The 18,004-nt window shown below is 34.7% G+C and overlaps 2 protein-coding genes across 11 annotated transcripts in view; both read right to left on the reverse strand.

Annotated features, from left to right (window-relative positions):
- Positions 1-79: 79 nt before the first annotated feature.
- Positions 80-12,178, reverse strand: LOC128212113 (uncharacterized). Of its 6 annotated transcripts, XM_052917391.1 has the most exons (5): positions 11,909-12,178; positions 8,257-8,388; positions 4,593-4,673; positions 4,160-4,204; positions 80-717 (listed from the first exon to the last, which is right to left on the reverse strand). In XM_052917391.1, the coding sequence occupies exons 1-5, from the start codon at positions 11,957-11,959 to the stop codon at positions 220-222; spliced, it is 807 nt and encodes a 268-aa protein (XP_052773351.1). In that variant the 5' UTR covers positions 11,960-12,178; the 3' UTR covers positions 80-219. The 6 variants fall into 6 exon arrangements, with proteins under 6 accessions (XP_052773351.1, XP_052773352.1, XP_052773354.1 ...); XM_052917392.1 differs by lacking the exon at positions 4,160-4,204 and having other exon boundaries at positions 11,909-12,173; XM_052917394.1 differs by lacking the exons at positions 8,257-8,388; positions 11,909-12,178 and adding an exon at positions 5,453-6,186.
- Positions 12,179-13,284: 1,106 nt separating this feature from the next.
- The window catches only part of LOC128212109 (C-terminal-binding protein-like), a 48,046-nt gene continuing 43,326 nt past the window's right edge, over positions 13,285-18,004 (reverse strand). For all 5 annotated transcript variants that reach the window (XM_052917382.1, XM_052917377.1, XM_052917380.1 and 2 more), the window contains exon 10: positions 13,285-17,225. In XM_052917382.1, the coding sequence (XP_052773342.1) occupies positions 16,999-17,225 (227 nt within the window). In that variant the 3' untranslated portion in view covers positions 13,285-16,998. The remainder of the gene's footprint in view (positions 17,226-18,004) is intronic.

Genomic DNA, 18,004 nt, shown 5'->3' on the forward strand with positions numbered 1-18,004 from the left:
GGGACTAGTATAATTGCAGTACATGTATATAGAAAAAGTGAAGTTTTGTATCAGTCAAAATAAACACAGAAATAAAACATACTGAAAAAATAATTTATTTTTAACACTGACGTAACAGACAACACAGTTTTTGTGAAAACATTTTTGTTCCTATGTTCAATACAATACCATTAGTTTTGATTGTTGTATTTCTTGAAAAGTTGTTTGTCTTCTATCTGTCTAACTACACCCGGTTGTTTCTAGTGGACTAAGTCCACTGAAACCTGTAGAGTTAAAGTTGGAACTTGCATTGAAATTCGCCCCATATCTGTTAAGCATATTGTCAATAACTGGTTCAGAGCGGCGCTCGTATGGTGGGTAAACATTTCGCTTTGAATGGTACGAATATTTCCAGGGATTATGCTTTAAGAACGGTTCTTGGCTAACCGCCAACACTTGAGTGTCAGTTTTATGTCTGGAAGATTCTGAGGGTATCCAGGCTGTAGTAGCCGTTGTCAAGGAAACAGGACCAGGCTCGGCAGGTGGTAACGACTTGCTGAATCTGCGATGTCGAGGGGGATCCTCGATGTCTTGGCCTTTGAAAGACTTCTGGTATGTGCTGTGATATTCGTGGTCAGTGACTTCTCGTCCGTAGTGTTTCAGAAAGTCCGTGCCTGTGTTATGATGTCGTAAATGAGGCTCGATCAGGTTGCGACCCAACTGGCGTGTGTTTTGGCCCTTAAAAAACAAAGCATTGTGTTATCATTTACAGAAATAATTTATAAAGAAATTGTTTGGTAATCTGTAAGTTTCAAAAGACCATGTTGAATGTTCATGCATTTTCTAGTTCTAGGTTTTGTTTCATTAAAGTTGTAACTTAATATATGATTATAGTTGTAAAATTTATTCCATGCCTGATTATAGACCAAATGTTTGTCAAAGCATCAAAAGTTGCAAAATATAGAAGTTCTGAAACGCTGAAAAATTTGATGCAGACTTTAAAGATGTTGCATTTATAAACATGAAAAATACGACCATAACACCAGGGAGAGAGAAACTAATAATTGCACACAAATATCAAAAAAGTGTAGAAAAACAACATGGTAACTATGTACTATTTTAAAGGCGTAGCAACTAAAGATGCCCACATGATGCAGTAACTGACAAAGTGGCAGACTTCTCCACAATTGTGGAATAATACATGTATTTCTTAAAAAAGATTGTGCCATTATTAATTGTGCAAACTGTCACATGTGCACTTGCTTCAAGTCGTGCTTGTTTGTGTTGTCAATGGATGTTTTTAAAGATTAATTACTGACAAAAATAAGAGAATTAAACACACAAAAACCTGGAAGTTCCTTTTGTCAACTCATAAAGGCGGCTGTCAATTTGTCTACATACTACTGTGGAATATTTGAGCAGCGGCAATGTACGAAGATAAGCCGGCGACATTCAAACCAATCAATACTGAACAATGTCATTCAACATGAAATAACGAGCTTGAAAAATTATGACAATAAATTTTCAATATTTCTATTCAAAGGCCATCAATCATACAAGGGTTTTATATATGTGATGTAATTTTGGTATCCTTTGTACCTGATTTCAATGGATTGCATTGGGCATATTTAATCTTTCATTTTTCAATTATAGTAATGGATTTGTCTACCATTTACACATTGTTAAATCTTTAATTACTAGGTTATAGGTTAGATGTCTAAAAGGTTTTCAGTAAAATAATATTTTGTATGCTTTATAGAATGATAGCATGGATGTGGCATCATCCGCATGGCATAAAATTATTTGAGAAACAACTTTTGAAACAATAGAATGATATTATGCTTAAGCTGAAATTTTATATCCAGTCAAAACTCGCTATGTCGGAAGTCGTAGGAACCTCTAAAAATACTTTGAGACATTATGAACATTCTATATAACCGAAATATATAATGTGTATAATTAAACTGAATAAGATGGAAAAAGTTCAACATTATCAGAACATAGAGATAATAGAGTTTGACATAGTGAGTTTCGACTGAATTGCAATTAAATGTGTTCTGTATTACAGTAGAACATTGAATTATTGTAAACACTTTTTGCCCTTGAAATGAAGGTCTTTGTATCTTTTACAATTTTGATGAATGGTTAAATTAATGTTCAGTTGCCTAAGGCAGAAACATGCCATAAGTCTACAAATAATGACAGCTGCACTTAGAAACTTCTTGCTGTACACCGTAGCTTTAATGAATAATTCAAATTTAAAACTTGGCATTTAAACGCCAATGTAATATTTGCTTATTCACCGATAAAATTGAAATGGAGAGTGTAAAGTATTCGATACATCACTCTGTATAGCCTCTTAAGGTAGCTTTTCTTGTATTTGTCCAAGAGATTATTTGGCATTAAGTCAATGGTAAATGTATTTATCTTCAAATAAATTACAAATACTAGCCTGCTGGCATTCAATAGCATACTTATAAAGTATGTTTTAAATTCTTCAATACAGTATTGAATATCAAATTACTGCTTTATACAGAAGTAAATACATATTCAAGTCTGTCTGTTGAAATTATAAACTTTGATATGATCTGGTTTGGTAATTACAAGTGTTCAAGTAGATACAAAAATAATGCAGATTTGTATAGTACAAAATATAATTTAATATAACTTTTTGTGATAGTGGGGTGATATAGTTTCAAAACAGTAGTCAGTCAAAGATGATTGTATTGTAGAATACTTTGAAAGATAAGAAACCTATATTTGCTACCTGAAAGAGGACACATGCCAATTAGAATCTGGCCTCTTAAATGTTTTGCTTAAAGATTTACTTGCAATTATTAACTCCCAATACTCAAAATTGTGTTTATAACCACCCTTTAAATATTTCTGCAATCTATTTTAAGCCAAGTACAAGATATGGATTTCAGTTTATCATGTAAAAAAACTACTTATGAAAAGCAAAGGGCCCTAGAATGAAAATCAATGCATAATTACTGATAACAGTCCTCGTCAATTGCACTTTTTGATTTGAACATTTTCTTATCAGGAATTCATAAAAACAACCTGTTACCAGTGTTATCTGAACTCTTGACACAGGCCATAAGTGCTGCAAATACTGATAATTCTTTAATTGATCTATAATTTGTAAAGTGTATAAATGTTGTTTAATAAAATACTAGCGGGTAAAGGTTATTAGTATGTTATAATTTACCAAAATAAATGGATTATGCAACACAGTGGCATAAACATACTTGTAACATTTAACTAATTTTGTGGCCGAGACTATATTTTGTATACTTGCCCAGCCTCTGTTTAAATTTACCCATTCACTTGATTCATATAGATAATGGCTGACTGCTGATTTACCATAATAGATGTCAGGCAGATTTGAAAAATCCTGCCATCCCATTGGACAAAGTATGATTTTGACCACTTATTTAATTGTCTTAAAGCAATGCAAAATTTAAAAAAGGTAAATACAGGTAAATACAATGTACAATTATAAAATACCACGATCTTTGATTAAGATTAAAAAAATAAAAAAATATATTTCATTTTACTATTTTATCTCCCATGAAGGCTAATTTTCATTTCAAATGACTTGCCAGCATTGCTGGGGAAACTACATCCAATGCTATGAAATACTTTGGATGCTGCATGTGATAATTATCATTAGAACTGACTAGATTTAGTAATTCCATTCTATGACATTTTAATTTGCTCATTTTTTTTTGTTTTGTTTTTTTGTTTGCTGTAAATTTAGTTTATTTTGCCATGCTTATAACACATTTCTTTTATTCTGTCATAGTTTAAGTTGATATAATGTTATTGGATCAGTTGCTTCCCTTGGTCGTAGTGTCGCCATGTTAGCTTGGACTGTATGTTGGGCCAAGACTATTAACGAGAATATCTCATAATAAATCTTGAGGAGACTATAGCAGGATGTCCATTAGACAGTTGACATATAAAGACAGGCCGTAGGTTTTCCAATTCCTTCGTTCTAGAGCATAAAATGCATTGAGTCCAACTACTCTTGTCATTAGAAAAACTGGCACATTTTAATTCTGTTCTGTGCTATAAAAGGGAAACGCTGCAACTATATAACCCCTACCCACGTGCCACATGACGCGCCAAGTGCAGGGTGACTACGTGACAATTTGCCACGTGAACGATTTCTTACCGCGGAATGCATCCATTCAGGTCGTATAGAATAACGTGAATATTCCTGAATATGTTAAAATCGTTTCAAAATTGTGGTTCATATCGGAACTTTTTAAACATTGATTCTTAGATAAAGAATTGGAAAAGTTGTATCCTCAAAAATAAATCGGCCATTCCGAGTCTTAAAACAACAACAAGTTGAGTATTTGGTCAATTGTCTCCATAACAGTAGGCCATCCTGAAAAAATGTATTTGTTTGCAAGCATGGACCGACTTTTTCGGCATGTGACAAATCTGCTACCGCTGGAGTACAGGCAAAACTAACATTTACAGCTGTTGTTCCTCTATCAAGTTCTCACCCGTATTCATATGCCTTTCTTAATAGACGTGGGTCAGGTCTGACTGCAAACGTAAAGGATGAAATTGCCGTAGGTAAAACATAATTTACTTACATCTCCGAAGTAAACTCCGTGGCTTTGGAATGAGTTACGATTGTCATGCTCGCTAAAGCGGTTTGAGCCCCGGTAGTTCCGCTGAAAGTAAAGAAATAATTGCATTTATGGTAATGTAATAGCTTTAATAGGTGTGAAGAAACCACTCTAACGTTGTGATCAGTTTGTACTTCCTTGAACGAGAGAAGAGTATTGCAAATATTGCATGTCGCTGCAGGTAGTGAAACAATATACAATAATGCTGTGACAGTCAAATCATTATGCACATGTAGTATGTATACTGTGTGACACGTTAAGAATGATCATGTCTTATTACGCAACATAAAATATCGAAAGCAATTTAATGTTACAGAACAGCGATCAAAGACGTGTGATGAAACAAGTAAAACCCACAGGACCATGACGGAAGACATAAGCTCACCGTTGTATCAAATAATTACTCTTAATATATATATACTAAATTACATGCGCATCCTTAAATAAAGGTAACTCCATGCTCCTGTGTTTTTTCTCATTTTCCCGCCAAAAACTTGGGTAACTGTTGATGGTGATGATGATGATGATGGTGTTGATGATGATGATGATGATGATGATGATGATGATGATGATGAGGTGGTGGTGGTGGTGGTGATAATGGTGGTGATGATGATGATGATGATGGTGGTGATGGTGGTGGTGATGATGATGATGATGGTGGTGATGATGATGATGGTGATAGCTATTTCTCTAGAATAAAAAAAATCCCTTGACCAAACCACCTGTTCACTATTATGACAGTCACACACACGGACAACCACAGCCAGTCAGAGCACACGGACATGAATGATAATGAAAATGAAACAAACTTGTCTGAAGTATACCGGGTGTTTTCCCGATATCGGTCGAGTATTCCAGAAATGCGCCATTTTACTGGATTAATCCGTTTTATTTTTACACTAAAATTATTTCTTCTTTACAACATGAAGATACACAATTCTTTTAACACTTTAAAGCCAGGTTATATTTCCTTAAACAATATTCTCAGCGGCAAATACTCATATGAAATTGAAAAATGTACAGTCGAGTGTCCCGTTTACGATCAATGTGGCTTATGCTTGGAGCTCATTCTAACCGTCAGTTGATGCGAAAAGTTTCATTTTCTGATTAATTCGCTTATGCTTGTGCCAATATTTCCACGGTTGATATTTTCACACAAAGAGACTAATTTATTATATGGTAGATCACTATAGAAAGTTTCACACATGAAAATTCAATGTTAAAATAACACTGAAATAAATCTTAATCCGCTAAATAATGTTAGTTGCCCAAGCTATCAGTGTACAACATTTTTTTTTAACTTTGCAATCATAAATTTTATTGTGCTTATCATGAAAGTTGACATGAAAATCGACAGTTTATTCCAAACACCTTCTGATAAGCGAATTATTCATAATATCCCTGTTTGAAACGAGACAAGTATTTCCCAACGTTGGCTGTCTGGGCTTTCGTCCTAGACACTCTTCAAAATTCCCTGGATACGACCCTACCGTGAAGGCAGATAGGACGTGGATCGGTGTCTTATAACATTCTATTGTCGCACGGTGGCGATGTTTTGTTATCGTTTAAGGCTCATCCGACCACTTTAACATACTAATCTCATTGCTTACTTGAGGATCATACCCGATAAAACATACAAGATCCGTAAACTGTATTGAAGATAACGCATGAACTTGGCAGATATTCTTATTTAATTTGTCGAGGTTCAATTCGTATTGATAATTCCTATTCAATATGTGCGGTTACAATTTTTAATAATACAACCAGATAATAATCTTCAAAACTTGTAAAAACTCGAGGTGCAGCCTGGTCGTTTGCCATTCCTCGACCAAGGTCCGAACACATGGAGCATTTTGGGTTAGCTAGCCTACTGTCCGATTACTCGAGCAATTATTTGACATGCAGTGGTATACTCCTGAAGGAGTTCGCGAGTTTCGCCTTCAACGCGGAGGATTAAAATTACTGACTACAAAATGATTAAATTTTTAATTCGAATGCGATTTTTTTTATTTCATTGTCAGTCGTTTTAACTAGCCAACCATGTAAAACCTAATACCCATTGTCGCTATAGTTCATGTGTTCTTGTGCGCGACTGCGCCCCGTTTCGCTTCTGTAAATGGTAGGTCATATGCGGTCGTGACGCCAATACGAAAACTCATCTTTGAATCCCTGGCGTTAGCGTAAAATACGTAATTGGTCAGATATCCAATTCTGTACGATCACTCACAGAGGGAAAAGAATCGCGACTGTACCATGAAAACAGACGCCGTGAAAATGATACAGCAAAATTGTTAAATATTCAAAATCCATGCATGATGTCACTTACAATTATCAGTTTATGACGTGTTTTTTTGTTGTTGTTTTTTTCTGAACGATCGTTTATAACATTATTGGTATTATGTGTTCATAAATGCCTGTCGCGACGGAGGATCAAATATGTTGTCCGCAATTTTATTCTATAGAAATACAGCATTTACTATTAATGTTACAGCATTATTACAACCAAAAGTTAAGATTTTACATAATCTTAAATTAAAAAGTATTAATGAATCAAGCTTTTCACTTTTTGAGTTGTTTTTTCGCGCACCCCTGGAACAGACCAAATCTGTGACTGTTTCTCTTTTTTAAAATCATGAACAAAGACATTGAAGTTTTCAAAATTTCAATGGACGACGGATGCATGAAGTAGTTCCTCGTTGAAAAAAATGCGGATTCTCAATAGCAATCGGAACACCTCGGCCATTATCCAACGGAAATGTCTATCCCGAAGATTGCCGGAGATGGCCGAGTTAAATCGTAATATTACGACATTCGGAGCTCCTCGGCCATTTTATCGAAAACAACCTCGGATGTATACAGGTACATCTGCTGAAGTAGTTCGTAAAATTTTGAATTATATCATTAGTTAAATGTAGTGTTTAAGAGTTGTATTTATTGATCTAAGTTTAAATTTATTGTCATTGAATTGTATTATAGCAAACATAATGAAGAATCCCAAGAGTTAAGTCACAAAGTTTAACTGCTAAATAAAATTACTACGCGATCTACTTGCAGCGGACTTAAACGTACCACTTTTTGAGTGTGTAAACCGTCCAAATACATCCGAGGTTGTTTTTGATAAAATGGCCGAGGAGTTCCGAATGATATTACGATTGCCGAAAAAGTTGACTGCAGGTTCTGTTCGGTTTCTTGTCTTAAATATGCAGACAACATATTCGTTGATCAAATGCAGTTTTATTCTTTTTTGGTAATACATACCTATTTAAATATCAAAACGCAGTTTATTGAAAAAAATAGCTGAACGACATTTCTGCATAAATTATTATGACCTTTCCTTCTATTTTTGTACGATAACCGGCTCATTTACTTTTTGAATATATCATTCTTAACTTGCCAGCGACCGAATTGATATCATTAAGACTTTTTATATAAAATACTGAAATTAGTCATAATGTACACGAGTCTGCGCATTGACAGGTGCTCGCTTTTATCCTTAGATGTCGTGTGGGGGACGTTCTAGGGACACACATTCTCGTTTCCATGCACGGGAAGGTTAGTATCAGTTGACAGGCTTATATATTTATATATGTATTCACATCCATTTTACGATAAGTAAGAATACACCTACCTCAGCTTTCCGAATGAAGGGCTGTGGTGGCGGCTCGCTGGGAGACCGGAAGGGGTCGGCCAACATGGAACCCGTGCTCGTGCTACTCTCGCGCGAGCCCGCTCCAGCTGACTGGGCACCGCGGTGGGAAAACTAAACAATGAGAAAAGGAAACAATAATTTGCATTTTTTTATATGCACATCTTTAGTTTATTAAATACTTCGTCCTTATAACTTCTTTCTTTTCAAGATATTCACACGAAATTTGGCAGTTCTGTTTGCCTTTAAAGGACCGATTTTGTTTGCTTTTTCGTCGATGACCTTGAGTTATGTTTAGAAGATGATCCGTTAAGCGGAATTATCATTGATAATTTCGTTTGTATATGCTGATATGGTTGCATTAGCTACCACGGTAAACTTTGTTACATGAGTACAGTGTTAGTAAGGATTTATTCTTAAATTTACATATATATACGAGAAAAAACGAATGTAATGGTTTCTCAGAAAAGGGGCAATATACATAACCATGAGAAATGGTTAAATGATTATAAGAGTCTTGAACTAGTTTATGATTGTATTTCCTCGGAACGGCTGTTTTGTTTTAAAGCAAGAAACCATAGCCGGAATGGGACTCGAGGCCTCAAATGTTGTTATTAAAAGTAATACTAAGCATTATAACAGGATTTTAAACCCAGTGTTCTATATCAATCGTTTTGTTGTTGTTGTTGTGTTTTGTGAGTGCCACGTTAAATCATGGATCTGAAATATGGGTGTTTTCAAAATCGAATGAAAGTGAGCGTTTTCACCTGATGTTAAGTAAAATGTAGTTGGCGTGAAAACGAATACCTGTGAATTAGTGAGTTACACATTAAACTTAATAGATATCCTATAATTAAAAACGTTTGGTGTTGATAATATTGTTATAAAAAACGTTTAAGGATTATGTGTAATGTATAGTTTTTGACTTCTTATACAAAAGAGTGTTCAATATTAATGAGTCCGGGAATGACTAATTGTATAGACACATTGATATTGAAATAGCTGATACCAAAAGTAGAAAACAGTGACATAAATCTGCTGTATGTGTTCAATATTTGTAAACTGATGCAGTCTTTTATATTCTTATTATCGAAATGATCCTTTGACATTTTTATGTTTCATCTATGTGTACATTTATTGCTGTCACAGAATTTGAGACTTTATTTAAGTATAAATTGCTAATTATATAAACACGCAATACAACTGTAAATTACTATTGATATTCGTAAACTGTGAGCTAAAATACCTTATGTGCATACAATTGCCATGATGTGCGTACACATATCTTTTGTACATACAAAAATCTTGAGTTCGTATAACTATTTTGTGTGATCATATGTGTGTACAAATACCTTATGGGCATACAAGTAACATATCTTCTTCAAATGGCCTTATGTGCGTACAAGTATCATATGTGTGTACAAATACCTTATGGGCATACAAGTAACATATCTTCCTCAAATGGCCTTATGTGCGTACAAGTATCATATGTGTGTACAAATACCTTATGGGCATACAAGTAACATATCTTCCTCAAATGGCCTTATGTGCGTACAAGTATCACATGTGTGTACAAATACCTTATGGGCATACAAGTAATATACCTTCCTCAAATGGCCTTATGTGCGTACAAGTATCATATGTGTGTACAAATACCTTATGGGCATACAAGTAACATATGTGCGTAAAGTATCTAATGAAACGTTAATATCTTCGTTTATTTTTTTCAACATTTGTTTCATATCATATTAATATCATTGTGAATATGTTATTTTGTGTCAATAAACTGCGGCTTACGACAATAAATACTTCAATTATTTTGTCTGTCAGTCTTACGACGACACCGGCTAGAACTGTTGGTGGGTTTCTAAGATAAGCAGATCAGTGTTGAACATGTTGTTATTGCCGTTAGCGGCGAGGGTGATTTCTTGTTGCCATACATGCAAATTCTACGCTTTCCTTTTTCGGTTCCGTTATATATTGTTTAAGTTATATCAAGTCCGAATCTTTTAGTTATACGAAATGCGAATCTTTTAGTTATATCAAGTGCGAATGCTTATATATAAAGTGTGTGTGAATCTTTTAGTTATACGAATTACGAATCTTCTAGTTACTAGTATATCAAGTGCGAATCCTTTTATACAAAGTGTGTGCGAATCTTTTAGTTATATCAAGTGCGAATCTTTTAATTATATCAAGTGCGAATCTTTTAGTAATATCAAGTGCGAATCTTTTAGTTATATCAAGTGCGAATCTTTTAGTTATATAAAGTGCGAATCTTTTAGTTATTTCTAGTGCGAATCCTTCTATATTAAGTTCCGTTGTAGTTAGTTTCGGATATTCCCAAACGATTAAGACATTCGCCAATTAGAGAGCGGCTGCCAAATTTCAAGTATTATTCAGTTAAGCATGACAAAATGAGCACTGCAGTGAACATAATTATTATACATAAAGAGAGGCTTTGAAATTAGAGACCGACTGCCCCACTGGGACAGGACACATGTACATCTGTGTACATGTAAACATACTAGATATACATACAGACTTGTAAGTTATTATTTTGCGATATAAAAGGCTGTAGTTGACTTAAGAGAAATTACTTTGCTCGCTGAAGAGATAGACAAACATATCAGTGAAGAATTTAGTGTTTCTCAAGAGCATGATCAATAGCAAGTGAGTAAGTAAACTAAAGAATTGACAAACAGCCGATTAAACAATTTGTATAAGCAAGTATATTAAAACTCCATTGTTAAACATTTCTTCTGCAAACATGGTTTGCTATATCAGAATTGGTTTGTTTAAGATTACAGTCTACAGAGCATATACTCCACCTTAATTTGGCGTCTTTATATACTGAAATCGCGACCGTGAGAGTATGATGGTGAAAACACGACACCATATCGCATTATCATCATCGTACTGCCGTATTATTGCGTTTTAGTTATCGTACTGTCATGTCATCATCATCGTACTATCGCGTTTTCGATATCGTAGTTTCGTGATTTCGCGTTTTCATCATCGTACTATCACAAGCGATGGCCCTTAAGGAATTAAGTAAGACAATGAATAATTCTCGTTGTTGACATTAATCTGCATGGCAATTATGAGAATTCCTGTATGTGTTGTAAGAATACCATACAGGTCATAAATATAATAAGCCACCTATTGATAAATCATAAAACAATAATAACTTAACAGTCAATACAATCGTAATACCGGACACGCAATAAGGATATTCTCGGCGGTTTCTATAAATTATATGGATTATATTAATCACAAGATTTACGCCATTTGAATTCGGATTTCATTTGAAATGAAGACTATATTATGCATTTATAAGTCTGTAACATTGAATACAGGTATTCCTTTTGTCATTACAATCTCGAATTATGTCCAAGTCAGTTGGATTCTGTATACAAATATTGGCATCACATTATATGGCACTGTTATCTATTGAACGTCAGTAAAATAACAGCAAAAAATAATATAATTATGACCAAAAGGTCGAAACTTATTTAAATGTTCGTGAAATCGCAAGACGGTTGCTAATATTGTACCGTATGATGAAATTATTATAAATCTACAACAAATCGCATCAGCCCGATAGTATCACTATTAGTGTAAATGAACTTACCCATACTCCCACTTGAGTTGAAGAGGGCATATTCTTTCTGCCCCTCCCCATATTCAAGCAGAAAATGTGACTTCTAATATATTCTTTGAAACAGCAACCTTTCCTCTCCAAGAAAATTTCTGCAGTAAAAACTTATTTATAAAAGCACTTTTATAATAGGACTTTTATAATCTGTATCATAATCAGATTATGTTTAACATTGTCATGTTTTCTTTTCACCCATTTAAATTGAACATAATTATTTTTCAATATGTACTGATCCGTATACTTTCAATGAACTTTTCGTTGGAAACCGCGGGTTAATCTTAACCAAATCACGCTCTTTGAGACGGCAAAAGCGCACAAAATAGTGCCTTGACGACGACGTCGCATTTTGACGTCAATTGTTACGTTAACGTCACGTTATGACGTCTATAAGTGTTCCAAATTTAAGCTCTTACCCGAATGCACGTATTTGGTTTTGAATTTCTATTTGCAATTGAATTGCCGAAACAAATGGATAAATGCGCATCAGAAAATTATGCTCGGCAGAGTTGTGCCTCTTTCATCGAAATAATACTGGCAAAATACTTCATACAAGAAAATGTACTACGTTCCCTGCCGTGGTTGCGACGCATATGCGCAATACAGGACTTATTTTGAACATATATGTACGAGAGATGTATTCCGTGATCATGTAGCACATTCAAATGCCAAGGATATTCGTTTTAGAATTCATCACACATAATCTGCACACAACCAAGTTGTAACATCCAGTGTGTGTATACCACGTGATAAATCACGTCATAAATGCTACGTCTGCTTCGAAAGACTACTATTTATTCACCATTTCAAATGGAACTTAGTGCAGTCTATGACGTTTACAGAGCCCCGTCTTCGGTCTTTTACTAGAGATTGATTGAGATTGTTGTTTCTTTAAACACTTCGAAACCTTTTCACAATACGGCCGCCTGATGGAGCAGCCAGAACATTATTTTAGAAACCGGTTTGTCGAAGTGTTTGAGGAATCAAATCACTAATCAAACTCCGGTTATAAAACTAAGGCGATGCGCTTTAAGCGGCATAGACTCTCATTTGTTTCATTTAAAATGGTGATCAGAAGAGAAGTTCTCTGTTTTAACTTTTAAGTAATCATTCGATGCAGAATGTTGCCTTTCGACGTAGCACTTATGACGTATTTATCACGTGGTATACATACTGACATCAGTACCTTATATTGTATCTACACACATTTTATTATATATCGGCCGATATGAATACTGCTGATGGTGATGGTGTCCTCTGAAGAGACACACGGGTGAGAGGCGCTCATCTTAACAACCGCATAGTGACACAACCTCGGATGGGAACTGGGAGCCAAATAACGACCCATGGTGTACTTTGTACAAATGTTTATTGAATAACTCCAATGCAGTTGAGATTTGACACGTGATATGATGACAACTAATATATTGGTCTCGTACTAAAGATGGGCAGTTCAAACAACCTAACTGTCGACTTCAGAAAATGTTTAGAAAATATTTTTGGCTCAAAACGTAAGCAAAATTTAAATCACAGTAATTATAAGTTCAGTGAAATTAGTGTTAAATGTTTTTTTGATACACAAGTTCAGAAAAACAATATAATGCTATTAGTCGACAGAAAGGAAGAAATTTGTGCACATAGAACATGGTTACCATAGAAACAAAACAAACACACAGACTCAAGCTTATCAAAACCGCACACTTTCATATATCTTAACTAACATCTTAATTTCTGCAACTAACCTAATATTCAAATAATAAATTCACCAAATGGACATGTGCATAAAAGTTCTAAATAAGTCATAAAACATTTCTCCTTGTACAACACATTTTGCAGATGTCAATATCACTTGTTCTCCTGTTAGTAGTTTACAGTTGTTTTATCTTCTTGCGAGCTTATTTTTCATGAGAAAAGACTTGTTTCATGCTGATAAGAAAATGCACTTCGTCACCCCAGTTTAAGTCTACAATATTAGATCCAACCTTCCCATAGTTCTCCAATAAGTGATAATGAAAGTTTTAACGGCTTACAGTGGCGCTTAAAGTGACTGGAGCCCACACCCATCTTGGCATCAATTTACAGTCAGTTTAGTGCATAATGACATATCTGAAACTCAAGGCCACAAATTCTTACTATTATTCATGTTTTTGGTTAATAAACAGACATCAGGAAAATCTTCCTTAGTACTAGTTTTAAAGCTACAATCATATGAAAGAAATGGCTCAGACAAGAAATGTACAAATATGAAAACAGTCCAAACATTCCATATTGTTATCATATCAGCACAGATTACAAAGCCTTATCTTAAAACATGTTGGCATTATACACAGAGTCTTCAAAGTTATGTTTCAAACATGTGATTTTCTTTATGAAATACAAGTTACTGACCATAGCATCAACCAAAATGGGTAGTAACTTCAGTTCTGCTGCCTAAAGTGACAAACTCCCCCCTCCAGAGCTATTAGACCATAACAGCTTCTCAAGTTTATATGATGAAAAGTTCTATTAGCTCTGAAAGGGTGAAGTACAAAATAAAACATAGATAGCACCACATCATTCAACAATGCATGTATACAACACTTCCAAACATTGAATAATTGTTATTCTTCACATCAACGAATGCCTGTAAGACTACAGTACCTAACTGAATATAATGTAGGACTTACTACAGTATATCAGGCACCCCATCAACATGGTGAGGACATCTTTAGACCAATTATAGAATTGCTCCTCATTTACATGTATAATGAATTATGAAACTGACACATTTGTTTCACATATTGGTAAGTTTACTGTGAGGGCTTGGTCACAATGCCAGGTAAGTCTACAGTTACTGGCTGATTATCGTTTTAATATAGTTTGGTTTGTTAGTACTGAATCTGAATGGAATCCAGTTTACCTTCATTTCTTTCATAAAAAGGTAGTCCCTATTAATAATTCAAAGCAGGATTTACATTTCTAGCAACAATAATCCTACTCGTATCCAGTAATTTCAGCTTACCGGTATATTTGAAGCCATGACATTGTGACACAGTACCTCAAACCAGTGGCCTCATTACAATGAAAATCATCTTCACATTTGTAACAATTTAACACAAAAGATATCTGCTACTCCATGGTACAAACACAAATGGCATCATACAACATACATTATAATGGCAACATTTTCACAGCACTATTCATGTTTTAACACCTACTAAGATAATCATTTAACAAAAGTGAATAATGCGCAGTGAGGAACGACCCGCACAATAAATGCTATTATAACATATGCTCTTTCAATCAACTATTAATAAATTAGGGCCATTTAGAAATGACACAAAACTCTTACAATATAACTTCAACTTAAACTTTGTATATATTCAAGACCCAAATAATGATGTTCTCAATATTTGTCCTTCAAGTTTAATGTAATAAAAATATTTTATTTGAAGAAACAATACATGATCCACCTTGTAATTTAATAAACATTTAATAAGCAGAAAAATGAATGAAAGTTTATACGCTATACTATCATTTATAGGACAGGCCAAAAGTCCACAGGAAGTGACTGCAGCCTTGCAGTCAACAGTTGGCTAGTTACACTACCATCACACAATTGCAGTCTTATAGGTTCCATATCTGCACAAAGTAGAAAAAAGTCTGACAAAAAAATGTTACTATGACGATGACAAAAAGAACATGATCAACATGAATAAAAATGGAAGTATATACAAGATCAATAGACACGTGTTTTGATTTTGAAGTGAAAGTGGGCATCAATTGCTAAGTCGTGGGCTCGTTCCTAGACTGTCATAACTACCGCTTTATTAAGACAGAGTTAAACCTGTGTTAATTTGAACTCCAAAATACCGAGTCAACCATTGCGACATATTAACATTTCAAGACTCCACTGTTGTTTTTCAACATTCAGACCTTGAATATTATACCAAAAATATAAGTATGCATATTATACACTCATAGAAGACAAATATCTTCAGTTTCTACTCAAATCAGATTTTAGAAAGCAATGAAGACATTAATTTTACATTTATTACCTTACACTTCTACAGAACAAGAGTTGTCTACTGTAATTTCTCGACAATAAAAACCTTAGTCAACAAAATGAGATCTGTTACAATTCAGCGTGTGGACCACTAAATACACTAAAATCTCTATGAAATTTCCCAAACTCATTTTCCGTTCATTGATAGATTCTTTGATCGACTGCTTTAAAGAAGTCACCTGGTCCCTTGCATTTTAACTCTACGGCAAACTCAAACATCCAAGGGAGGTAATGGATTTGTTTGATGGAGAAATTTTATGACCGGTAAATTTTGACAGCAAAATACAAAACTGAGATCTTTATGAAAAAAATAATTGTTAAATGAAAGAGAAGGTGCGAAGTAAAAAACCAAAAAGGTGGTTAAAATCTGATTTAAGCTGTCATTTTCCTGTTACATGGGGAAAAACCAGATTCACTTACGTACAGGCACAAAAAAATGCATATGTAAGTACAGAACAGTCTCGTCACTCACTTTATACAGGTTTCATATTGGAAACAGTTACACAACGCGCATTTCCTCCCAAAACACACGTAACTGTCCACAATTTTCTTTTTGTACAGTGACATTTTAACAGACATAACTACATTGCATTGACTTTCAGCTTCAAGATTAAGAAAAATATAGTGCTACTTCGTAAACAAATCTAAAGAAACAAAATTCAATGCAAACACAAAATAGTACAAAACTCACTTTATACAGATCAGAAATCATCAATTTACCTAACAGCAAACTAAGATGTGTATTTCAGAAGTAAACTTCAGTCTTTCTATGTCCTACTCCAAGTTAAGAGCAAGTTGTATTCCATAATACAGAAATAATCAGCAAGAATCCTCCATATTCTCCATTTCTCAATGGCCGTGTGTAATGTCATAGTCATTAATGTCACAATGACCATTACAGGCCCATTTTTGTCTGTATGAAGATGACGACACATGTGATTTGATAGTTGATAAATCGTGAGTCAAGTGAGACACGAATAGGCGGAGTATGAATTAATGTGATTTAATGACCCTCGTACGATTAATGAACTTCGGAACTTTCCGGTTTCGACATGTGGTTGCCGGTTTCAGTGGAGTGTGGTGTGGGCGGGTGTGCCCCGTGTGAGACGGGAGGGGGGTGATCGTGTGGGGTCGTAGAGTGCACACCACCCATTGCTCCAACCGTGGCTGCAGGGTTCGGGAACGGATACCCGCCACCGTTCATACTTTCTGGGTAGCCGGGAAACGCATAGCGCATACCACCAGGGGCTGGAAAATACATGAAAAACTCTTGATATTAATACTTTGAGGAAAGTATTTTCCTAAGTAACTATGATAAAAATCTAAGATCGCTGAACATAGCTTTCAATAAAAGCTTAATTCCTTAAAAAGGATAATATGGATAATATAAGTTGCAATACACTACTTGTAAAGATATATGCCGACTACTTTCCGTGCACTATGTCATCCAGGTATGTGTACACTGTACAAGTTAAGAAAGGCATTAATGATTGTACAAGAATAGTTTTTCATGTAATCATCACAGAGCAAAAATAAATGTTGAAAACTTCTAAACCGAACAGAAACTTGTACAGTCCAAACTCGCTATGTCAACGTCGGATATCTCGACTTTCCGGTTATGTCGACTTTTCTCCGGCCCCCAAATTTATTCCTTCTTATTCTATATAAAATAAATCTGCTTGTGTCGATTTTTCTATCTCGACCTTTTCGCTATGTCGACCTCCTATTTCAGTCCCTATGGTCGAATTTCACACATTTTCCTTGTTTCTTATGTCGAACTGTAGATCGAGTGGTAGGTGCAAAATTTTCATGACGAATTGAGGCATGTCCCTAAATTATCGTGCATGTTAAAATAACAAACTGTCATAAATGGAGGTTAAATTATTAAAGTTGTTTGTTTATGTTTTTGATTAAAGAGACATTTATTGCTCAACCTGTTCATTGAAATTCTTAAGGACACCGATGACATCATCGGAAAATTCAATAACATTAAATGTTATGTGACGAGGAAATTTCTCTATTCTGTA

This window comes from Mya arenaria, chromosome 12 (assembly GCF_026914265.1).
Source record: "Mya arenaria isolate MELC-2E11 chromosome 12, ASM2691426v1".
NCBI lineage: Eukaryota > Metazoa > Mollusca > Bivalvia > Myida > Myidae > Mya > Mya arenaria.